Consider the following 25,523-nt stretch of genomic DNA (forward strand, 5'->3'; position numbering starts at 1 on the left):
ATTTGTGAGGTTAACCGTGGGTTCCTGGCTGTGAAAGGCAGTGATGAATAAGTACATGAGGATTTGTTATACCATTCTCTCTGCTTTTGTGTATGTTAGAAATTTCCATCATAAAAAATTTTAAAAATATATTTGTTGCCATCGAATCAGAGCTTTGTATGCAAACTGTTAAGTGAAGTTACATTGCTTTGGAAAGTGTCGCATTTATGACTTCTAACCCCGATCCAACCTGTTGTTGACTAAAACTAGCATGAGCAGCAAACATACAAACAAAAAAATAGCAATTAGCTTGATAAATGTAAAAAAAGGACATGGTGGTTCAACAAATATTAATTAAGTACCTATTATGTGCCAGGCACTATGCCGAGGGCTGGAGATAAAAATGTCATGGTCTCTGTTCCTCAGTCTGGTGGGGGACAGTGACATTCATCCAGTACTCATTCAAATAAATGTAAGACTGCTGTTGTTCTAAGTGCTATACCGAAGAGGCATGCGACCTGGAAGAGAGAGTGGGTAAGCCTTCTCTGAGAAGAGACTGGTTAAATCAAGATTTGAAGGAGGTAGGGCTGAATCAGGCAGAGGCCAGCTTGTGCACTGGCCTTTGATGGCCAGAGACAGTGTGAATTCTAGGAACTGATAGAAGCCCCAAGTGGATGGAGTGCAGAGTTAGGAAGAGATGGTATAAGAAAGCCGGTAGGCAGGGCTGCTGCCAGCCCCCAGGTTTCCTTCATGCTGATTTCTAAAGGTATGTCTTAATCGTAGCAGAGTCCTGCTGAGCCAAAGTGAGATATGGCCTGGCCCCACTCACCCCCTTAGCCAGGCCTGCTTGTTCTGGGTACAACTGCACAGCGGTATGGAGCGGCCTGGTCTCAGAGGTAGGCAGGGACCTTGTAGAATGTGTAAAGAATCCTGTCTTTATTCTAAGAGCAATAAGAAGCAAGGAAAGGGATGAGGTGTATGTATGTTTACTGTGATCCCTCTGGCTGTTTAAGGACTGCAGAAACCTATCAATTTAGGGAAGCCCTCTGTGAGTAAATTGCTCTCCCGTTTTTTGGTGAGTCAGGTTTCCTTGGGAACCATACTTCAAAAATAGCATTTTGGGTTGGAAAATTGGGACTCAGTGCAAAGCTACTCAGGAAATATTTTGCTGCCTCTTTTGTTTTTATTGGCATTGCAGCATGGCGGGAGTTATCAGATGTGCACTTGAGTTGATCTGAAGATCTCTATTTAAAAATCATTTATCACCAATTTTGCAGTTGGTGGTTTTGGACACATTTATTAACCTGCCTGTTTCTTAGTTTGCTTATATGTAAAATGAGGCAGGTTTTCAGGATCCCTCTTAGCTCTAAAATTCTGTGGTTGGCCAGGATTTTTTTTTTTCCCTTTCGGCAAATTGTGCTGAAATTATAGATATAGGCTGCTGAATGCATTGGCAAGATTAGGACATACGTTAAGACGCACTCATATCTCCCTTCCTTCAGAAAGAAACAAGAATGCTGCGGATTTCCCAGGATGATTGGAAAGAATAATAGTGGAAAAAAATCCCTGAAGGTTGTTAGCAATTCATAATGGGTTATACGGTGGATTGCTGTCACAATGACATCAGATGGTACTCTTCCTTTTTTCCTTTGTGTCCCTGGATCCCTTTGGATACTCTGAAGATGTGACTTTGCTGGACCTCTGTTTATTCATCTGCATAATGGGACTCAACTGATTCCTCCTTGAAGACTGCTTCAAAAGTCTGTCAAGGAATTCTAAACCTTTTTCCATCCATAATTAGTCCTAGAATTATTTTTAAACTATTATAGGAAAAGGTTTATTTATTGGAATGTTCTATGTGTGTATATATATATTTTTTTAACTCACAATAGAAAACATTTACTGTTTTTGATTTATAAAACTGGGTCCTATTTCCACCAAGGACAGAAAATCAAGTGTTCGTTCTTTCTCCTCTCTCCTCCTCCTATCCCTCCCCCTCTTTCTTTGCCCTTCCCTCTTCCCTCCCTCCCTCCCTCACCCCCTCCCTTTCTTTCTGTCTCTCTCTCAATCATGGACTATGGGCAAATTCGTGGGCAACAAGTAAATTCATGGACTAGGGGTAAATGAAACTCCACCCAGCTCATCTCAGCCCACATGAAAGATGGATAATATTTATGGAAAGTTTTGTCCTAAAGGCTCTTGAGGTTGACTGTGACTGGTGTGACTAACAGCCCAACTGTTGATTAAAAGCTTTACTCATCTCGTCAAGAACTGGATACCGAATTCCTGCACTCACTGGAAAATGAAATTAATCTCTGGAGGGCTGATTGTGTGTTCTATTTCGCTTCATGTACAAGTGGGTGCCAGGGCATTGTTGTGCACTTTACCATTTCTTAGAATGAAATTGTATGTAGGCAGAATGCAGAAGAAAATCATTTCTGCTCTGAGTAACTTTGTTCACTTTTTCCAGCTTGGAAACTTGGTTCCCTTCTAATTATAGACCGTGGCTGGGTGTGTTGTAAGCTAAAACCAGTTCTATAGGACTTCTTGCTCTGTTCTTTTCCCTTGAACATGAGCAACAAGAGCAGGTGAAAAGCAAATTTGGAATTGCTTGATCAGGCCTGGATTTTTCACTTTTCTTTGTCCTGGGCTTTATTTAGACATTCACACTAGATGTCTATTTTCTTTGTCCAGAGTAAGTAACATAGAAAAAGCTTGACATGAATTATATCGTATACTTCATGGGCTGGTATTTTAATAGGCATTCTGGAAAGAAGCAAAAAATCCCAAGTTTATGCTATTGATTTATTTCACCTTGGTATTCAAGTAAATGCTTTTTAAAACACTAGTCAGACCAAACAAAAATATGACTGTAGACTGGAGGCCATTATGTGACCTCTTTCCTTCATTCATCTATCATAGCAACTTCTATGAGGATTTACACAAGCCCTTAGAGCAGGGGTTCTTAACAAGGAGGCTGTGAGCTTGAATTGAACTTTAAAAAAGCGTTATTCTTGTGGGGATGTGTTGGTGCGGGTATGATATATTTATTAAATAATGCACGTGTGGACTTAGTAAGGGTTCCATGTTTTTCACCTGACTGGCAAAGGGGTCCATGGAACAAAAAAGGTTAAGAACCCCTGCCTTAGAGCTAAAAAAAATTCTGCCTAACTTAATTGGAGACCAGGATGTATGAAAACTAAATATAACCCCTCCAAAGAAACTTTAGCCTTTTAAAATTATGAGCCTCTAGTGAGATGAACTGACTAGTTTGGTGGTAGTCAAACTGGGTGTAAATCTTAGCTCCACCATTTTCTTAACCTCTCTGTGCCTCAGTTTCTTCGTTTGAGAAATGAATTAATAGTATCTTACCTCATAAGGCTATGAGAATTACGTGAAACAATTTAGATAAAGTGTGTAAAAAGTACCCATAAATCTTTTTTACTGTCCGTCCTCGTCCTCTGCTGCTGACCTGATCTCCCTTTTTCCCCATGTTCCAGGTTCCTGAGCCCCTTCAACATGATTCTTGGAGGAATTGTGGTGGTGCTGGTGTTCACAGGGTTTGTGTGGGCGGCCCACAATAAGGACACACTCCGCCAGATGAAAAAGCGGTACCCCACAACGTTTATTATGGTGGTCATGTTGGCCAGCTATTTCCTCATTTCCATGTTTGGGGGCGTCATGGTCTTTGTGTTTGGCATCACCTTTCCTCTGCTGTGTAAGTGAACATGACTTTTCCGTATACCACGAAAAAGGTAGGAACAGGAGTGGGTGTAGCTCAGTGGTTGAGCACCTGCTTTGCACATATGAGGTCCAGGGTTCAGTACCCGGTGTTTTCTAAAAAATATGTAAGTAAATAAGTAAAAATTAAAGAGAAGACAGGAGCAATTGTTGAATGGCAGTTACATAGCCCATTTCTTTTATGTGTTGGCATTTATGCAAAATCATCAGAATTTTCTAGAACAGTAGGCCAAGACCTAATAGTTTCATAATTCCACAAATATTTACTGGGCACCTTCTGTGTACCAGACACTCTTGTAGGGGATACATCAGTAAAAAATCAGGTCACATAGCAGGAAAGTGGCGTAGCCTGGATTAGACCCCAGATTTGTCTAATACTAGGGTCTGTCCGCAAACTTTAAATGCAATTCTTATCATCCTGACACAGGAATGAATTTATTCATCATTTGGAAGTGAACTATTTGCTCTCTAGTTACTCAGGAGATCATAATTAGTGTCAAAATTTTGGTTAGTGTGTAGGAATAATTGGCCCAAAATACAGATACCAAGTACTCTGATTCTAGTGAAGAGATCATTTCTAATTTTACATGCAATGTTTACCGAGACCCAAACATTTTATCTGAAATAAAGAACAGACGCAACTCCAGTCTCATCAGCAGAAACCTAATTAAAATTCTAGTGTATTAAGAGATAAGAACACCCTTTTTAACTTTTAAGAGCATTTAACTTGTGTATTTATTCCATTAAATAAAATCCTGTGCTTATTTGGGATTTTGTTTGATTAAGGCTAGAATATTTATGTGTGAATCCCATCCCTTTAATTCAGACTTTTTGAACTTTGTGTGGGGGAGGCTTTGTATTTTAATGACTCCTTCTTGTTTGAAAAAACAGCTCAGTAACTTTAGTACTTTTCTGCATCAGAGCCTAAGACATGCCAGTGTAATGAAATGTGTCATAGGTAGAGAATCAATGGTTCCAATTTATATTTCTAGACCTGCTGGAAACCAGCATGTGATTTGAACCAGTCATCCTCTAAGGATATTCTAGAAAGAAGCAAGATGTTCACTCACCTATAAAATAGGAAATTAGATAAAATCAGTGATTCTCAAACTTTGAGAATTATCCGGGATGATTTTTAAAATATAATTTTCCCAGCTATGTCCCTGGAAATCTTGATTCTGTGGGTCAACAGTGGAGTCCAAAACAACATGTATTTTTAGAAAGTTCCTCAGATGTTTCTCTTGGGCAATCGGGAACCTCCAGAGAGAATGCAGATCAATGGCCAATATCACCAACATCAGAATCCTGCCAAGTGCTAAAATGATCAATTCTTGAGCCCTACCACAATCTTTTTTTTTTTTTCCCCTTTCCTATCTCAGTCTTAAAAGTCTGCATCTTGGATGGTGGAGCCTGGGAATTTGCCTGTTCAATGGGCTCTCCTGGTGATTTCTATGTACACTGAAGTTTTAGAACCACTGGTGTAGATCACCTAGTATACCTGTTTAAAAGAGATTTCCAGGTCTGCCCCTTTAAGGTACCCATTCAAGCACTCAGGAGAAGGGCTTAGGAATCTGTGGGTTTTTGTTTTTGTTTTTTAAATTTTTTGACTTTTTAAAAATTATCTTTTTTTTTTAAGTTAATAGATCATACAAAATCTGTGGGTTTTTTGTTTGTTTGCTTTTTAAAAAAACTCACGTAATTCTTAATGATCAAACAAATCTGGGAAACGCTGGACTAGATAAATTCTACAAAACTTTCAGATTTTAAATCTACAAATTTATATCTAGTACTTTGGAATCTCTTAGGAAGAGACTTCCAAGTGGACTTTGCCCACATCCGTCCGGAGGAGAACAAAATATAGACAAGCCCTGGACTTTGCAAGAGTTCCTTCTGGAAAACTTTGTGTAAATTGATTTTTAGGTTGGAACCACAGTGATTCACTGTGAATTTGAGGGTATGTAAATACCATCTGCAGGGAACAATGTCAATACATGAATGAAAGAGTGTGGCTGCCAGGATAGGGTTCTGCCTGCTGAATACGTTTTCCTTCACACGCCAAGGTCACATTACATAGGCCTTGATGGAGAGCCTCAGGTAAAGCCCATTCTGCCTAGGTCAAGGACGCATTTGAAGGCCTGGGTCAATTAGGGAATAGACTGGATTTTGCTAACTGAGTACTTTACTAGATGCATAAAGAGAGGGGGGTATGATGTTGATGTGGACAAAGAAAACTCGATTTGGTGTTCACCACGTCTCCCTTCTCCCTAGTGATGTTCATCCATGCCTCTCTGAGACTTCGGAACCTCAAGAACAAGGTGGAAAATAAAATGGAGGGAATAGGTTTGAAGAAGACACCGATGGGCATTGTCCTGGATGCCCTGGAACAACAGGAAGAGAACTTCAACAAAATCACCGACTACCTGAATAAAATGAAGGAGTAGGCGCGGCTGTCGGTGGTAGGGCCACAGCAGAAATTCAGTTGCAGTTTTCCCTTGCCCAGACCTACTTTCCGTTTGTGTATTTGAAATAGGAGGCAACCTCCGGCAGCATGCATGTACAGGTCAACTAGCATCCCTGCTGCTACTGAAAGAGGGCTTCAGAAACGGAAAGAAAACCACCCTCCTGTTGTGTCAGAAGTTTCAAGTATGTTTATGAAAACTGACAGGAAATGGATCACATTTACTTCTTTCAGGGGATGAAAGAAAAAAGGATTGTGGATAGTACAGCAACAATACTGTAATCATACAGGGAAAAAAGTCACTGTAAATTGTTGAGGTTATTTGAGTAAATGAAAAGCCCGTTAGGGTAGATGATGTCTTGCGTGAGCGTCCCCCTCCAAAACTATTCCCTAGGATTGTAATGTGTGGAGTGTAAGTTAATTTAGTCTTTAATATAACTTTTAAAATCAAAGATGATCTCTATCACTTTGCTGCCTGTTTGATGTGCAGTGGAAACTGGATAAACCAGTTTATACTTTGTTTACAAATATAAAGATTGCTGTTTAGGAGAATATTTTGTCAAATTTTTGTAAATTTTTGAAATACTAGTCATGTGTTTTCACCAGCAGTTATTTGTTGCAAACCTAGTATCATCTCCTCTAAGGTTACAGCTGTGTAACCTGTGTTATTGACAGACTTATTAAAAAAATAATAAGACAAAAGTTGAGGTCTGTTGATATTGCACATTTTTTGTTGTTATAATGATAAAAAAGTGTCCAAGTTAATATTTCCCATATTTTTTCATTGTTAATTTTTTACTAAAACATCTAAAGAGAAGGAAATGTGCATTTTATTAATTCCTTAGGACACAAAGAGGGCAATAATAGCTGATCTTTTGAAATCTGAAAACATCTTTAGATGACTAAGCAAAAAGACTTTTAAAAAAGGTAATGAAAATGGGAGTGATCACTAGCTTGTGCAGTTCATAAAAATTTTAGGTAGCAAGTATTACAAGCATATGCTTTTATAGACAGATTTTTAGAATTAAGACAGCATGCATTTCTATATCTTTTACTTTCTTCCCTTTATTCCCATGTGCTAAAAATAGATTATAGAAAATGTTTTGCTTGCCAATTGAGTGACTTCATAGAGAAAGTAGAAAACATTTAGGCTTTCCTAACGTTGAATTTGTGCAAACAATTGGAGTAGTACTTATGGAAGAAACTCTTTGTATGTCTAGAAAAAGAAGCAACAGCATATGCTGCTCCTGATTTTTCTTGAATTTTAATTTCAACCTACAGCCTTCATCTCTAGTATAGTGATAATCACCATGACTTCATAGACACGGTCTAGACTTTGTATGCTTACCCAAATATGAAGAATAAAATGTATCCAAGGTTTTTTGTGAGATTTTATTTAATGCACACCTGTGTTAAATATCGGAGAAACTCAATGACAACTCTATAAATTGTGAGGATGAACTCTACAGCAAATGCTCTTAGATGGTGTTTCAAATACCCTTTAATAAAACCTTAACACTTCATTAATTTTCAATCAGAATACAATTGAATTCCAGTGGGATCCTTTTATAAACCTGATATTGGTTGATACATATTTTCTTTTACATGATATACTCTGCTAGTCAATGCAGTAACTTTGGAGAACATAATAACTCGAATAAAAACAAATGCTCATTATAATTACTAATGGCCATTGGTCAATTCTAGAAGGATAATAATAGAAAAATGTAGCACATAAATGTCGTCAATATAAATTAAAAACAGGTTAAAGTGTTCATCAACTAAGGGAATTTTAGGGTAGAGGTGGGTGGACAGAAAAAGCAAAATGTGAACTTCTTCACCTTTCTCTTGACAAAACCTATATATTGAAGCAGTAACCTGTGAAATTGGATCATCTTTTTTCTTTTGCACATCTAGGATTAAAGTTTTCTTTCAGAACTCCTAGCACTTTTTAAAATTCCTGACTTTATTATTGCTGTGGCTGTACAAGCAAAAAAAATTCCAGAACTTCTACTACTGATATACATTAAGCTTGTAAAAATGTCCAGAGCACTTTGTCCTATCAGTTTAGCCTCTTTGGGTATAGGGAGAGCAGGAAGAAAGTCTCATGGGGGTGTTCTATGAAAAGGTCAGTGAAAATAAAGGCACGATGCCCCTGGAAACATGAGGATTCTTTATTCAGAGGAGTAGAAAGGATTTGTGGAAGATAAGGTTTAATTAGTAAATTGGGGCCAGGGAATAGAGGTCCTTGAATGATAGGATAAGAAGTTTGAGTTTAATCCTATAAACAAGCTTCCTTTACAAGACTTCTGAGGAGAACAAGATCAAACTAGACTCACAGATTAAATTTTAAAAATCAGAAAAAGTAGCTAGCTAAAACCAAAAGCTTGTCAATAGCTATATTATTTATCAATAATGTTTTTTCCTACAAAACCAGCATGCTATCTCCTACATGCTGGGACATTTTTATATATGTAGAGTTTATTTTACCTGTCACTCTTATTCTGATGACACTTGTTTTGATCACTTTCCTTTGCTTAAGTATTCTGCCCCTCACAAATACTTTTGTCAGAATTATACCCTCAAACACCAGGGGAGTGGAGAGAGAGAAAGTCAGGCAGAGTTGGAAACTGGAAATCAACTGATTCTCCAGAGAAGAGCTAATTAACAATTCTGCCATTTCAAAGCCTCAGAAGAGTTTGGAGCTCAAATAAATTCTTCACATTAACATAGGGTGAAAAATGATTTGTTCCCTTAAAGATACCGCCACTACTGGTAATGAATCACAGCAGAGAAGATGAAAGGAGTGAAAATGGGAATAGTCAACATTTCTGTCATAGCTATACTTATTTACCAGTAGAAAGCAAAGTAAGGGGAACATTTACCAATAAATAAATAACTTCTGTTTATTTCTCTTCTGGAAACAGTACACTGAATTTCACTTAAGTCACTCAAATCAATTGGAAATAGAAAATGCTGCCTTTGGGTGTTAATAGTTTATCTGCTTCCTCCTTCCTCTTCAGCCCCTATCTTGTCATGACCCAAGAATTCTCCTTTTTTACAAATACCCCTATCAGACATTAGCATTGCTCCCAGTTTTGCCACCTGGATCCAGAAGAATTGCCATTGAAATAGTCTCCAAACTCTAATCCAAGCGTCATTGTTTCAATTTCTTGTTCTTCTAGATGATTCTGTTGCCTTAGGCCAATTCTTTCGGCACTTGCACCTGTGATTTAATAATTTGAAGAACAGAGAAAAATGAATCCTGGAAATGCAAATGCTTTTTATAGCAACAATTACTAATGTTATATACCTCCACAGATGCGGAATGGATTAGAAATTCTGGTCAGAAAGCCCCCAAGAGCATGATAAAATAACATTTCAACCACAGCTACTGTTCATTGGGCATTTACTGATGCCAAGGATTGTTCCAAGACCTTGATCACATGGTGAAGCATCTAGGAACAAGAGGGCAGATGCTGGGTCCTGGCACTAGGGTTTATAGTTGTGTGATGTTGGGCTTTCAATTTCCCCAGCTGTAAAATGACATCTAGTTCACAAGGCTAGTAAAAGAATTAATTACTTAAGTTAGAAATCAGTGTTAACACTGATTTTTAAAACATCTCATTTCATGCTACCACAGCTTTATAAGGAAGAAACAGGCTCAGAAAGGACAAATAATTTGCCTAAGGTCACCCAAGCTAGGAAGGGCAGAGCCGGGATTTGAACTGAGATTTGCCTGATTTCAGAACCTGAGATTTGATGCTTGATAAAGTTTAACAATAAAATATTATTTGGAGAACCCATGAAGGCAAAAATTACAAAAGAACAACATAAATCTGAGACTGCAAATCAACTTTATAACTATTTCACGGGAACAGCTTAAAGATGAGGAAAGCTCTTAAGAGGTTTCAAGTAACATATTTCAGGAGGGCAACTCTTCTATCATGTACTTCTGGAGGACGCTGAAAATGTCCAGGGGACAGAGTTTGTTTAATAATGAGTAAGAGTGTTTCTCTCTCTATTGCCCACATTCACATGCCAATCTGATGAACCATTTGGCCATCTGCTATGGTCCCTCTTGCAGTCTCTTCTCTGCCCATGACCTTTGTTTCCCAGCATCCCGCTCTCCAGAGAGGATGCTGGAAGTGCTGCTGCCCACCCTCCACCCCCCTAGCCTTCAAGTCAAGGGATCCTTTATGTGCTTCTGAACCTCTCTCTCCCTGGGGCCAGACTTGAGGGAGATAAGGGGTGTGACTGCACCTCCATAGGACTCACCCATAGAGAACACTGGCAGTTAAGGAGAACATCAGTGAGCGAAAAATATAATGCCCAGTGTTGAAAATTGCAATCCATAATCGAAACATTGTGGTTTTTGGTATTGTTGAGTGGAAAAACATTCATAATGTTATTCCCTATATATGTTTATTTATGAGTGGGAGGGTTCCAAAATAATAACCATATTTTTAAAAAGGAAAGTGCGGTGCTGACTCAGCATAGTGACCTAGAAATATATTGAAGTATTTAAACTATGACCAAACTGGAAGTTCCCATTATTGGGGAAAAGAGTAATGAGTCACTAAATGATCACTGGTTAACTATTTGGAAAGGAAACAAAGCAGACTTCTTGTTGCCTACTTACTTTAAAAAAATGTAATCCTTTAATTCATCTGAAATATGTACTATTTTCAAAAGACCAAACACTATAAAAGCTGCAAGAATAGTTAGTCAAATATTTTAATAAACCTCAAGAGAAGCCATTTCTATGCAGGACACAAAAGACAGAAACCATAAAAAAAAAAAAAAAAAAGAAAAGAAAAGCTAGATTTAATGTGGTAAAAATACAAAATTTACAAACAGGAGGGAATGAACTTGCAATATTGTGAGCAGGCCCTTTCTCCCTTCATTTTGTTAGCTAAACTTACTTTTTTAAAAAGCACAAAGGGAAATGAATATGTGGTTCAAGTGACTGGGCTCCTGTCTACCATATGGGCAGTCCAGGGTTCAGTTCTTAGGGCCTCCTGGTAAAGGCAAGTTGGCCCATGCAGCGAGCTGGCCCGAACAGAGAGCTGGTGCAGCAAGATGACACAACAAAAAGAGACACAGAGGAGAGACAATAAGAGATGCTGAGGGAGCTGAGGTGGCGCAAGAGATCGAGCACCTCTCTCCCACTCCGGAAGGTCCCAGGACCAGTTCCCAATTTGCCTAAAGAGAAGACAAGCAGACACAGAAGAATACAGCGAATGGACATGGTGGTGGTGTGGGGGGGGGGCGTAAATAAATCTTAAAAAAATAAAAGTGCACGTGGTCTGCAGTGTGTATGTGTAACATTAGGCACACATACATCATAAAGATGGGAGGACGGGCTAGGAACCAGGATGAGGTAGTGAAGATGGAGATGAGGAAGACATGCCCTTAAGAGGAACTCAGAATCTGTAGGAGAACTATGCTGTGTCCGTAAGGGCTCTAAATCTGAGGCAGAATGTAGAAGGTACTAGGAGAGGTACAGATAAAGGATCCTGGAAATATGCAGGATGGTTATTCACTACTGATGCTTTGCTTTTATTTGAATAGAGCTTTGGAAATTAAGTAAATTTCAACAGAGAAGAAGAAAAGGTAATTTGAGGCAGAAAGTGGTATGGAAACAGGAAAGCAAAGCCCTGTGGGGAAATTATCAGGAGCTGGAGTTTGCCTTGGATGCCAAAGAGCCTTTGCTCCGAAGGTGTGGTCCACAAGCCGAATCAGCTGCACCGCACACCTTGGCAGATATACACATGCTCAACACGTACTGAATATGAAACTGTGGAGGCGGCTCAGTGATCTGTACGCAGCCCTCAGGTCACATCCTCACTCAAGTGTGAGAATCACTCTCACAGGCCTTAGGAAAGATGTATATCAAGAACTTTTCCCCCCCTAGGCATTAGGGAGAGGCAGTTTCTAGTCTATATAATTCCTGATCAGCACATACCTTTTTGACAATGAGCTTAAATAAAATGTTACACTGTTTTCTTCCGCAGAGCTTACCTTATAAATATCATAGTATTTCCAGAACTGTGATTTGGCTTTGGCTTTTTTTAAAGTGCCCTGATTCCTATATTGGAGGCACAGAAAAGGGGGTAGGAAGAAGATGGAGTTGAAGATAACTGCAGTTTTAGACTAGAATGCATGAGAGAATAGAGATGCCGTGGGACCAGGAATAACAAACAGGTCTAAAAATGAAGAGCTTGGTTTGGGGCCAGATTGAATCCTGTGCTGAGAAAACACCTGGCTGATCTAAAGGGAAAGAAAGATTTGGATATTGTCCTAGGTTATTTGATAACTGAAACAATGGGAGAAGATAAGATGGGAAAGGGGAGAACATTGGAATGAGAATAGAATCTAGAGGATGAAGATCTTTTAAATGTGGCAAGAAGAATTGTCCAGAGACAAAGTTGAAGACTTAAGAGTCTATAATCTTAAATTCTGTAATCATAACTACTACTGGGCGATTGGGTGTTTCAGCTAACTAACGTTCATGATAATGTTTTACTGAAGTATTTCTGGAGGAGAAATTTAGCAGTTTCTTTTAGCCAAACTTCAACAACTGTCTGAAAGTAATCCAGATATACATAAGTGAGGCCAAAGTAAACTTGAGTGCTAAAACAATCATCTTGTTTGATATAAATGCAGTTGACCTCAGTGAATTAAATAGTTGCTGCAGATGGGATTTTCTCTCAGCAAAAAGTACAAATACTCATCTGGGATGGTAGGCAGTAAGAAGTCCACAAAATTTGAAAAGATGAAAGGAAATCATACATTTGCTGGAGAGGGATAAGCCTGTACAAGCCATATGTTTTTGCTTTGGGCTGGTATTGTATTGACTCAGAGTTATCAACTCATGGAGAAATGAATCCGTTTATTTGTTAAACAAGACAAAGACTTTAAAAACATAGGTAAAAGCAACAAGAGCAAGAAAACAAACAAAAAGAAACTAAAAAAATCCTACAGGAGCCAGATGTGAAGCAGGCCAGGTGTTAGACAATAGGGTCTGGGGGGATTGAGAAAAACTGGAGAGTCCATTACCTATCTCAAGTGAAAATCCAATACACAGATCCTGCTGATTTGTGCCATGCAATGGCAAGTCCAGTGTGGCTAGATCTGATGTTCCAGGTGGTGCCAAGATACCTGGATTTTTCTATGTGATATTCAAACCTTTATATGCTAAGTCTCAAGTCAAACAAACCATGCCTGTAGATTGGTCCTGTGGTTTGACAGTTTTCAATCCCTGACCCAGAGAGAAAATATCTCAAACTGAATTGAATGGACAGTATCTTGGAGAAGGTAACATTCGAGTCAAGCAAGCAAACAGATTTTCCCTTTATTTTTTGCTGGCAACTTCATTTCATAGGTCTTGGACAGCAGGGGTGGGGACAAGTGGAGAGTAAGCATTAAAATGAAAAACTACAATTTTAAAATACAAATTGACTACTTATTGGGATGTACTCCAGAAAATAAAAAAATAATTATTTCCAAATCCATGAAAGGAAAATTCTAGTTTTTGTGTGTGTTTCTTTTCTAAGAATAAGTACTTTCTAAGTATGTTTTTGTACATTCAATTCTCTAGTTAGGAACATCAGTTAAAAAAAACCCAAAAAACATGATTTTAAATATGGATTTTAATTTTAACCTCATACTTGAAAATCCAGAGTTTTGAAGGGCATCTTTGCTTTCCAATATAAAAAGGGAAAAAATAGAAAAACTTCAGTTTCACCTCAATAAAGTAAGCATTGGTTTCATTTGACCAAAAATTACCTTTCTCTTAGAATACAAAAGTAAACAATATAAAGTCATATTGCAGAAATTTCATGGAGTCTAAGATGCACGTTTTGTGGCACTGCAATAATTCTGAAATCAAGATACATCTTGTAAGAGCTGACTGCAGGTGCAGGCGACAGCATACTATTATTGCCTCCATAGAGCAGTATGCCCTTTTGGTACTAAATATGTGGAGATGTACTGACACTTAAAATATCTTCTAAAGAATAAAGCAAATATGGTAAAATGTGACAGATATTTAGGAATTCTTTGTCCTATTTTTAAACTTCTCTAAGTCTATAATGATTTCAAAATAAAAAGATTTAAAAAAATAAAAATATCTTTTAAAAGATCATACTACTCTCCAACACCTACTCACCAGTTCATTGGACTCACCCAGGACAACTAACAAGGTGATGATGATGGACAATGACCATCCCAAGGAACAGAGAGTCTGAAGCTGCAAGCAAGACAGTTCTATCCATCTTCTCCATGGTATGTAAGTCCCCTCTCAATTAGAAGCAGAGTGGGCATTGCCATCCAGAATCCTCAAGGTTGGGGAATGAACAATGGACTAAAGTAGACTTATTATTCTACTATAGACATTATTATTCTAGCAATGGAAGAACTCTTACCATTGATGTAAAGGCAGTGGCCTCCAGAAATTCTGAGGGCTGGAAGAGGGAAGAATAGGTGTAACATGGGGGCATTTTCAGGACCTTGCATTTGTCTTGCATGACATTGCAGTGATGGATACATGCTATTGTATATTTTGTCATAACTTATAAAATTGTGTGGGAAAAAGTGTAAACTATAATGTAAACTATAGCTTATGATTAGTAGCAATGCTTCAATATGGGTTCATCAATTGTAACAAATGTACCACACTAATAAAGGATGTTGTTAATATTGGAAAGGGTGGGAGGGGTAAGGAGTGGGGCATATGAGAACCCCTTATATTTTTTATGTTACATTTATATAATCCAAAGTTTCTTTAAAATAAAAAATTAATTATTAAAAAAAAGGTGAAAAAAAAAAAGATCATACTATTCATGTAGAAGAGATACACTTTTCCTAATGTGGAATATTGGTGGCCAAGAACTTCTATGTTCCTCCTGGAACACTTTCTATACTAACACTGAGTTTGTAATTGTTGTTGTAGACAGTACAAAGAGAAGACTTCTATAACTAGAGAACTATATAAAATGTTAGCACATGAAGATCTAAGAAAAGCTGGATTGCTGATTTTTGCTAATAAACAAGATGTTAATGAATGTGAAAAAAAAAAGATTACACTGTGACTCAGCATTAAAGCAGAAATTCATTGTGTGTGCAGAAAAGCAAAACAGAACAAAGGGGAGCAAAGCGATATTAGTGAAGCAAATTTTTTGTTGATGGAATGATACATTTTCACATTTTTTCTTGCAGAGCATTTTACAGGACTGAGTAGAGGAAAATGTGCAAAACATGCAAAAAGATGCCCACCACAGGTCAAGTCAGGCAACTGAAGGCAAGGAGAAATAGCCAATCTCTTGGAATAAATGAAAGCCATTTCAAAGCAAAGAGGCTGATGTGCAAGACAATCATTCCAAAAGCATGTCAGATTTTCTTTTGCACCATGTTTTTCTTTCTTAGTGAACATTAAAAAAACAAAAAGACAACTTAAAATTGACATTTTAAAATTGAAATATGAAAAATGTGGTATTTAGTAGAGTGCTGTTCTTTTACAAATATCACTATGAATTTATTTTAGTGTCTTTTGCTCTAGGATCTGGACTTAAAACTTAAGTGTTCTCAGTTGACCAAAAGGCAGACTGTGATGACCATGAAAATTATGAAGCCTACATTGTTAGGCTCCCTGAGATCCAGCCTGTGCCTATCTTTTTTGTGTGTGTTTTTTAGAAGGTTCTGAGCACTGAACCCGGGACCTTGTACATACGAAGCAGGTGCTCAACCACTGAGCTACACCCACTCCACGTGCCTGTCTTATTTACCACTGTATCTGCCACCCCCTTCCTGACACGTGGGAGGCATTACATAAATATTTATTGCATTAGTAAGTGTATGGCTAAAATGGAATGGACTCTGTGGAAAACATATTTACTCAGTAGACCATTCCCTCAGAAGGCACAGAATTGGGTCATGGGATTATTTAAATTATTAAATTATTTAAGTTTCATGCTCTCTTTGACTCTGAAGCCACATGCCCCCTCCCCCACCTATGCAGATCTAAAATATATTTCCCTTCACTCCTTTCAGACTAATGTTATTTTCTGAGTGGATATTCACGTAGGCAGGTTGAATACACTTTATCCATGTCTGGTTATGGAAGAAGTGATAGAGCTGGTTTATCTCAAAAGAACACCCTGATCCAGTCCCTGTGGAGGCCTGGTAGCTGAGGAAATGAACTGGCGCAGAAAGACTGGAGGTCACGCCCAAGGGCAGCCCAAGGACTTTTGTCTGCTCCAACCTCTAGTTTCGCACCCTGGTCCCTGTCCAAGGGAGAGTCAAGAATCCCTCTCAATCACAGGTGGAAATCCTTTTCTATTTGAAGAAAGGAATGTAGATAATTCTGCATTACTAGGAGATGGGAATGAGACCCATGCAAACGTACATATGTGAATTGTTACAATTCTCTGATTTTAGAATATAAAACCCCTTAAAGCAGAGAAAAAAACACAAGCTTCCACAGAAATTTGTTTAAAATATCCTGAAAAAAAAATTGGGCATCTCTATGACAAAATATATTGAATATTTTGTCATTGTAATCTTTTGGCTAAATTACACACTAGATTTGAAAATAATACATGGGAAGCAGACGTGGTAGAGCGTCTGCCTACATATAGGAGGTCCAGGGTTCAAACCCAGGGCCTCCTAGCCCGTGAGGTGAGCTGGCCCAAGCATGGCGTTGTCATGCGCAAGGAGTGCTGTGCCACGCATGGGTGCCCCCATGTAGGGGAGTCCCACATGCAAGGAGTGCGTCCTGCATTGAGCCACCCCGCGTGTAAAAAAGCTCAGCCCACCCAGGAGTGGCGCTGCACACGGAGAGCTGATGCAGCAAGATGACGCAACAAAAAGAGACACAGCTTCCCAGTGCTTCTGAGAATGCAAGTGGACACAGAAGAACACACAGCCAATGGACAGAGAGAGCAGACAACGGGGCGGGGGGGGGGGGGGGTGGCAGAGGGGAGAGAAATAAATAATAAAATAAATTTCAAAACAAATAAAGACAGAGAATAAATAAACCAATGGAACAGATTAAAAAATCTCCTATGGCTTTTGGACACACACCTTTCGACCTCTGTAAATGCCATCACAGTAATGGCAAAACAAATTTCATTTCTGCCAGTTAAATAGCAACCTAAGCAGTAAGAAACAGACCTTTATTTATGTATCAACAGCAATAGTAAATAATGATAACTATTAAAACCGAAATATAAAAAAAAAAAAACGAAATAATGATGAAATATGTTTAAAACTGTTAGTTCATAGAGAAGCTAACCGGAAATTTACCATCTGTCCAACCACCTAAAAAGTGAAGAGCATAAATGCAATTGCAGGTAGTCTCTTTTCATCTAATAAAAAGAACCAAGTGCTTTTAAGTGGTTTGGAAGCATTCAGTTATTACAAATGACAAGCCTAATTAGGCTTCCTTCTTATTATACCTCCCGATCTCTGATTATCAACTGTGTATGACTCGGTTGGTGTTACTATTAATGTTAGTATGTTCTTGCAGAGTTCAAAACAGCTTGGTAGTAAAAGCATGGCCATGAACTCAGAACTGGGTTTCAATGTCAGCTTTTTTTAAAAGGGGGACAATAATAGTACCTACCTTACAGGGTTATGATTATTATGATTATATGAATTTATTCAAATAATGAATTCAGCCTTTAATAAGCACTGAGTAAGAGGATGGTAGCAATTTAGATCTACCAGTAACTCTCATTGGCTTCCCCCAGTTATCCCAAGTAGTATTTAATTTGATTAAAAGAACAGGAACTAGAGTTGGGTGGCCTTTATGTGGTGCCTGCTCACCATTTCTCCCTTCTACTTACAGGTTTAAGATACGCAACGTTGCTGTGACGAATGTCATTCAAGAGTTGATCTCTGGGAGTGATTTCCACCAAGGGGGGTGGCCTGTTTCTCGGCACTGGCTTGAGTGTTTTGATCACATCTTTGAGGTTGGTTTTCTCAGGTGACTCTCTAGCTTCTGGCATCAGAGATTTGCGCTGGATCCTCTTCAGCTTCACCATCCCGAAGGAGTCAGGGGCAGTCCTGTACTCTGGAGGATGAGAGGTCTTTCTCATCATTTCATTTCGTCGACTGAAAGGGACTGCTTGCGAGTTGGGAGGCCGAGGGGGAGGCTGGAGAAACTCCTGCATTCTGGAATCTGGCACTGGTCCTCCCAGCATCTCCCACATCCCCGGTGGCAGCCCCAACCCGTTCTCCAACATGGCTATTAACTTTCTCTGTTCTTTGAGTTGCTGCTGTTTTTGCTCTTCTTGTCTTTTCTGCCTTTGTTTATCCTGATTCCTGGTGAGCAGATTTGTTACCACCATCCTGGGACCCGGCAGCTCAAAATGGTAGCCCATCTTCAGCAGAGTATTGTTTGCCTTCAAAAGCCTGGATATTTCCATTTCAGCATGGTGGCCCAACATGTGCCTCTGATTGTGAAACCGAAGTTCAGTTAGTGTCTCATTAAATTGGAGGCACCTCATGATGGCCACAATTCCTTTACCTGTGATGAAATTGGACTCAATGTTGAGAGTGGTAATACTCCTATTTTCACGCAACATGTTAGCCAAGGCAAAGGCTATGTTCTCATCAGCACCCACATTTGCTAAACTGAAGGTTTTGATGTGCTTGTTTTTCTTCATTGCATTGACAAAGTCCAGTAACATTTCTTTGGGGATGTTTTCAATGTTGTTCAGGTTCAGTTCCTTCATGTCAGGATCATTTTGCCTAACTCGCCTCAAGCTTCCATCCAGGTCTGTTTGGTTTCCTGAAGGTCTTGCACTTACCTTCAAAAAACTGGTATCTAGAGCTAACTTCTTAGGATCTAATTTTGATATTTTTTTGGCACTTATTTCTTGGGTCTCTTGCCTGTCTTTCTGTTCTTCAAATGCTTTATTATTTATCTGTTGGCAGTTGCTCTCTCTATTTCTGATTTCCTCCTTTTCTGTTTTTTCATCACTTTCTTCACCATCATCTTCATCTTCATCCTCTTCCTCATCTTCATCTTCCTCATCTTCATCTTCTTCATCTTCATCTTCCTCATCTTCTTCTCCATCATTACCTGTTTCTTGGACACTGTTGCTGCCTTTTGAGTCTTTATTTGACATTATTTCACTATTGAGCTTTTCTTTTAAAAAGTGAGCTACGTTTTTATTGCCTTTGTCTATCTCTTCATGCTGCTCTTGAGTGTATTCCTAAAAGAGAGGTTTTTAGGGTTAGAATAAATAATAGTGAAGAAATATAGAATATGACTATGGAAAATCTAAAAGATTTGTTAAGTGAAAAAAAGCAAGCCAATAAACTGAATGTATATTGCGATTGCATTTTTATATGTGCAAATATAATATATGAAGGTATATATGTGCACGGGACCAAAAATATCTGCTGGAATGCTTGCAAAATTAGGGAATATATCTGAAGAAGTGAGATAACCACAAAGATAACTCTGAGGAGGGGAAACATTTGGGGAACTTTCATTTTCTACATTATATAATTCTACAATGTTTGTGTTTTTTACAAGTACATACATTTATTTTGCAAGCAAATACAACCAAAATAGGGAGCAGATATGGCTCAAGTCGTTGAGCTCCCATTTCCCACATGGGAGGTCCCAGTTCAGTTCCCGGTGCCTCCTGAAGAAACAAAAATGAACAAGCAAAACAAATGAAAAAAAACAACAACTCAGGGAAGTCAATGTGGCTCTGTGGTTGAGTGCCAGCTTCCCACATATGAGGTCCCAGGTTCAATCCCTGGCCCTGGATACCTAAAGACAAAAACAAAAAATAAAAATAAAAACAAAAACAAAAGTAAAATTTTACAGATACACACATTTGTTGATGTGTTTATCTCATCCCACATATTAAAATGAAACCTAATTAATTTTGTTGTCAGAGTCTGTTTTTTTTTTTAAATGGTGTTCAATTCCAGAAGTAGTTAAAAAAATCTTTTATTTGAAAACCTGACAAAGCTGTCTATCAATACAATGAAGTCATTGCTTTGTATATAGCTGAATAGGCATCTTTGTCTTGGATAGCACTGGGTTACACAATAATTTCCTTACTGCCCCAACTAAAATTTGCATACCTAAAATGCCTACTAATCTAGTACAACATGTACAACAAACTCTACTGAAAACATAATATCTTGTGGGGAAAATGAGAAGTTTGATATTTGGAAATATGCCAAAGCCTCAACTTTAGTTTTGTCTCTTCAGCTCCTTGAAAACTGCCCTGGCTATTCCAGAAACAGGTTCACTGGTTCAGTTTTTTTAAAAAGGAGGTATCTGGGAAGCAAAGTCAGTTACAAAAGGGAGCAGGATTATGTTAAAAGACAATTGCTTAGTGTGGGAAGGAAAATGGCAGCCTTTCACTGATGATGCTTATTACATTCTTGCTCATCAATTAGTGTGCTTTCCTCCACAATATGTGTACCTGCTAGGTGTCATTTTGAAAGCTGGTGTAGCAGTTTGAGACACAGGCTCATCTGAGCAAGAACTTGGTCTTATTGCTCATGACCCATTATAAGTTGGAGTTGGCAGTTGACTACACAGCCAGGGAATAACCACCTAAAGCAAGGATTCTTAACAAGGGAACCATAAGCTTGAATTGAAATTCAGTTTTGTGTGATCTATTAACTTTAAAAAAAGATAATTAAAAAATTAAATTAAAAAAAGGAATTAAAAAAACATTCTTGTGGGGATGTGTTGGTGCAGGTGTGATATATTTATTAAATAATACACAGTATAGTGTGAACTTAGTAAGGAGTCCATGGTTTTCACCTGACTGGCAAATGTGTCAGTGGGACAAAAAAGGTTAAGAACCCCTGACCTAAAACGTTCACCGCTGCATTTCTCATCTTACCCTGCAGGGGGAGCCAATCATTAAGCCTTTTAAATCATACAGTGGAACGAAAGTGTGAAAAAGACCCAATTTCTTTTCTGAATTGACTATATGTATTTGGTTTTTAATCCTTGACCCCCCCCATTACAAAACTTCTGCAAATTGTACCTTAAACTCTAAACCGTTCAAGCCAGCAATTTATTTTCTTAAACAATTAATGTTTAAACTCTCTTGACATAAAACGAGTTTACAACTTGCCTTAATTATAGCCAGCCTGAAAGTAATGTGACAAGACAAACCTGTATCAACAGGCTTATCTGAAAGAGACTTTACCCAGGGTGGGGGGATTGGGGATCTCTGGATTCTTTTTGCTAACTCATTTTTAAGTGGAACATAAAATTATGCTGATATGTAATAAGTTCATAAATTTGACCACAATTCTAGTCTTCAGATGAAAAAAACACATTTAAGAACGAAGTATTGTAAAAACTATCAATTTCTAAATGGCATCACTGATATCCAATGCACCATGGGATATTATACATTTTTGGTTGTTTGACTTGGTTTAATCACAGGGTGTATGGCTGGACTTCACAGGGACTATAGAAGCCTTGAAATTACATGTGAAATATTTTATCCATAAGGATGTGCCAGAGGGAGAGGGCAAGGAACTTTCATTAACTTCTAAAAAGCGGGTCTGAGTCAAAAAAAATAAATAAGTTAAGGACAACTTCTATGTCTTACGTCATTAACCATCAGTATTACTGCTATAGAATACAGGTTTTCTTACACAGCAAATCCTAAAGCAATTTTTAAAAGAGACGTTTACAAGAAATTACCAGCCTTCCCCTCACAACTATGCCAGGTAAGTGTTTCAGTGAGGCCAAGTCTGAAACAGGCTTAAATATTACGATTTAATCTATTTATGGCAAAAGAAGCACTGGAGTCTTGAGGAATCACAACCACAACATGGCCCCTGGCAGCCCTGTCTCAGGCAGCCATTTCTCTGTTGTACTCAAATCCCTGGTTACCTCAGATGGCACAAAGGTGACTGGAACGCGCTCATCTTCCAGCATGCGTCTGGATGCCTTTTGCCAATACATATAATCAACAAGAGATTTATGGTCAAAGTTTCCTGTCGGTGGCTTGTCAGTTTGATCTTTCTGAATCATTCCCACGGGAAGTCTGGGATCAGGGGCCATGACTTCCATTTCAGATTGCAGTGCTTTAAGTTCTTCGGGGGACAAGTTGGCCAAGATTTCATCTTCATTTATCTCCTCGTCAAAGAGCTCTTCTTGATCTGAGTTCTTGCTGTGATCTGACATTTCCCCCTCTACTAGAAAAGAAGAAATAATTGAAGATGATACAAGTAAAAAATCTTAAGAAGTTATCCTCGTTAAGAAGAATCCCAGATCCACCTTGAGAAATTTTTTTTCTGGGGACCACAGTGGTGTTTGCTGAGCAGCTAGTAGTGACTGCAACTAACCTTATGCAGGATCTATATTAAGCAGAGCTTGGCTGGATAGAGTCAATTTATGGAACTACTATGCTGCTCTCTTTTCGGCAACTTGAGTCAGCTGTGTAAATCCATCTGACATTTCAGTACAGCTGCTTATGTTCACCAACGAGTAGCAGGTCTACAGGATCCCTGCAGGAATAAAGTTAGTTCTCTTCCTATATGCTCCCACATTGCCACACAAGAATTCAGGCAGACCATATATACATACATACCCCAAAACGACAGGGGAGCCCCCTTCTTTTTATTTAATTGAGCAAAGCACTTATAATATTTCAGGAGGGAAATCCACCCGGCTTGCCTCTTCACTGCAACGTGACTGGAAGCAAGTAAAACCGGCACACAGCAGGACAGAAGTCTTGGCATGTTATTCATCCGCCTTGTAACTTGAACCTTTGCAAGATACCCTTATTTGCATCGAGATCCTGTGATCTAACAGATGGAGACAACCAGCGCTTGAATTTCCACCATGAGTGAGAAGTTTAATATTTTAAATAATTTGGTTTCCCTAGTAAGTAGCCATTAAGCCAGATTAAATTAAAACGGATCAACCCAAAATGTGAAAAAGAAAAAACCTCAAACCATTAAAGTACTAAAAGAAACCATGAGAAGATTTTTTTACAGCCTCAAAGGGCAATATGGCAATATTTATCAAAATTACAAATGTACATGCCTTTTGAACCAGTGATTCCACTTTTAGGGATGTATCCTCCAGATACACTCTCTCTTGGATGAAGTGACAGGTATACAAGGTTATTCAAGAAAGCACAAAACAATGTACAGTGTGTGTTAGCATTTGTGCAATAAAAGGGAAAAGAATATACAAAATTTATTTTTCTTCTTTTTTTTAAGGATGTACTGGGGATTGAACCCAGGACCTTGTACATGGGAAGCAGGCACTCAACCACTATAGCTGCATCTGCTCCCCTAAATTCTATTTATCAGAGCTCTTGATTCATGGACATTCTTTGCAAGAAAGTTTTGTTTTGTTTTGTTTTGTTTTAAAGCAGCTACCAGGGATTGAACCCAGGACCTCGTATATGGGAAGCAAGCTCCCAACCACTGAACTACATCTGCTCCCCTAAATGTACAAATTTTATAAATATAAAATATCCTTGGAAATATACACAAGAAATCAATTACTAAATACTTCTGAAGAGAGAAATGGATTGTCTGCGGGACAGTGGATGAGAAAAAGACTGTTACTGCATACATTTTATAATGATTGAAATTTAAATTATATCAATATAATACTTATTTTTTATATTAAGTTGAAAATTTTATTGTACAAAAACTTAGGATAACACAGGGAAGCATAAAAATAAAACCTGTTTCTTTTCCCACCAGTAAGAGACACTATTATTAACATTTTGACATATCTTTCCAGTCCTTTCTTTTAGGCATATGCATTTTATACTCTTTTGTTATCTGTTTTTTTCCTTTGCAAAGTAAATTTTTTTTTCTAAGCAATTATATATTTTACTACTATATAATTTTTAGCATCCTGCTAGTTTACTTTATATGGATGTACTATAATTTCTGTAACTAATCCCCAATTGTTGGATATTTAGACTGTTTTCAATTCTCATAAGCATAAGCAGATGGTATGTCCCTGTAGCTAAATATTTGTATACATGCAAGGTTATTTCCTTAGGGTAAATTCTAAGAAGTGTAACTGCTGGGTCAAAGAATGTGGAAGAACTAAAGACTTTTCATATGTATGGCTGTTGTTCCCCTCAATACTATTGAGCCCTTAACTCCAAAATATATATTAAATTATTTGCAAATTATATGTTTCTTTTCCAATGTTATACATGTATAGAAAAGAAAACATATACAAAAAAGAAACACTAAATATGAACTAGAAATACATTTTAAATGGAAGTGCTAATATTTTTCTTTCTACCCCAGTGTTTTTCTTGAGTATCCCAAGGTTGAGAGGCTTTTTACACGTATGGCTAAGTTATCCCTCAGAAAGTTATTGCCGATTCACTTGAATGATTTTTTAAAAATATATTTAATGTTGTAATGTATCGCAACTCAAAATTTCCCATTTTAACCACTTTCTGGCATATAATTCAGTGATACATATTCACAATGTTGTGCTACCATCACTCAAACTTTCTCATCACCTCAAATAGAATCTCTGACCATTTTAAAATAAAGAACACAAGTACTTAGTGGCAACTTACTGCTGGCCTCTGACCTGTCAAGTCATCCTTTCGTCCCTGTACAAGGAAAGTCATAGTGTGGCCTCAGTGGGAGGGGAGGTAGACCACTAATTTGTAGACCATCCTTTTGTAGACTTAAGTTTGCTGATCTAAAGAGACTCAGCAAAAAAGTTTTGTGTTCAAGGAGGTTTGGGAAATCTTATATTCTGCATTTGCCTGTCAGAGATTTATATAACACATTCAGTTTTTAGAGGCTCTGGGTAATCTTGCTCTAAAGAGACTCATTTGCTTAACTCAGCATTTCCCAAACTTGTTGAGGTACCCCATGCATTTTCCTTTTCTTTAAAAAAATCACTTACTAATATTCTGTGCAATTAACTTTCCAACACTCCCATCTTGGGAAGCACTGATAATATAAAAGAGGATGATCTGGAGTCAGCCTGCCTGGATTCAAATCCCAGTTCTATCCCTTGCATATATGATATTAGGCAAGTTACTTAGTCCAGTTTCCTCATCAACAAGGGATCTGATAGTAGTATTTACCATATAGGATTATTGAGAGAATTAAATTAAGCAATATATGTAAATCAAAAAGAATAGTGCACGGAAAGTCCTCAATAAATATTAAATATTATTACTCTCATATTCCATGGATAACCACAAAAACATTTGAAGGAAAACAAAACCAATTGCAAAATGTAATACATTTTATTAATCACTTCCATGATAGAAGCTGTTAGGATAATGGCCATACACAAAAGGTCTAAAAAATCTTGTTGCTTTTACAGAAA

General features: G+C 38.0%; 2 protein-coding genes across 4 annotated transcripts in view; one reads left to right on the forward strand and one right to left on the reverse strand.

Annotated features, from left to right (window-relative positions):
- The window catches only part of ARL6IP5 (ARF like GTPase 6 interacting protein 5), a 12,686-nt gene extending 5,128 nt beyond the window's left edge, over positions 1 to 7,558 (forward strand). Inside the window, exons 2-3 of the mRNA XM_004483334.5 lie at positions 3,480 to 3,697; positions 5,989 to 7,558. Of these exons, the coding sequence (XP_004483391.1) occupies positions 3,480 to 3,697; positions 5,989 to 6,161 (391 nt within the window). The 3' untranslated portion in view covers positions 6,162 to 7,558. The remainder of the gene's footprint in view (positions 1 to 3,479; positions 3,698 to 5,988) is intronic.
- A 107-nt stretch (positions 7,559 to 7,665) lies between these two features.
- Positions 7,666 to 22,882, reverse strand: LMOD3 (leiomodin 3). Of its 3 annotated transcripts, none has more exons than XM_023586026.2 (4): positions 22,777 to 22,882; positions 22,077 to 22,378; positions 18,028 to 19,401; positions 7,666 to 9,404 (listed from the first exon to the last, which is right to left on the reverse strand). In XM_023586026.2, the coding sequence occupies exons 2-4, from the start codon at positions 22,368 to 22,370 to the stop codon at positions 9,378 to 9,380; spliced, it is 1,695 nt and encodes a 564-aa protein (XP_023441794.1). In that variant the 5' UTR covers positions 22,371 to 22,378; positions 22,777 to 22,882; the 3' UTR covers positions 7,666 to 9,377. The 3 variants fall into 3 exon arrangements, with proteins under 3 accessions (XP_023441794.1, XP_071068255.1, XP_058144611.1); XM_071212154.1 differs by lacking the exon at positions 22,777 to 22,882 and adding an exon at positions 22,532 to 22,594; XM_058288628.1 differs by lacking the exon at positions 22,777 to 22,882 and adding an exon at positions 22,464 to 22,533.
- Between the last annotated feature and the right edge of the window lie 2,641 nt (positions 22,883 to 25,523).

This window comes from Dasypus novemcinctus, chromosome 26, assembly GCF_030445035.2.
Source record: "Dasypus novemcinctus isolate mDasNov1 chromosome 26, mDasNov1.1.hap2, whole genome shotgun sequence".
Taxonomy (NCBI): Eukaryota; Metazoa; Chordata; class Mammalia; order Cingulata; family Dasypodidae; genus Dasypus; species Dasypus novemcinctus.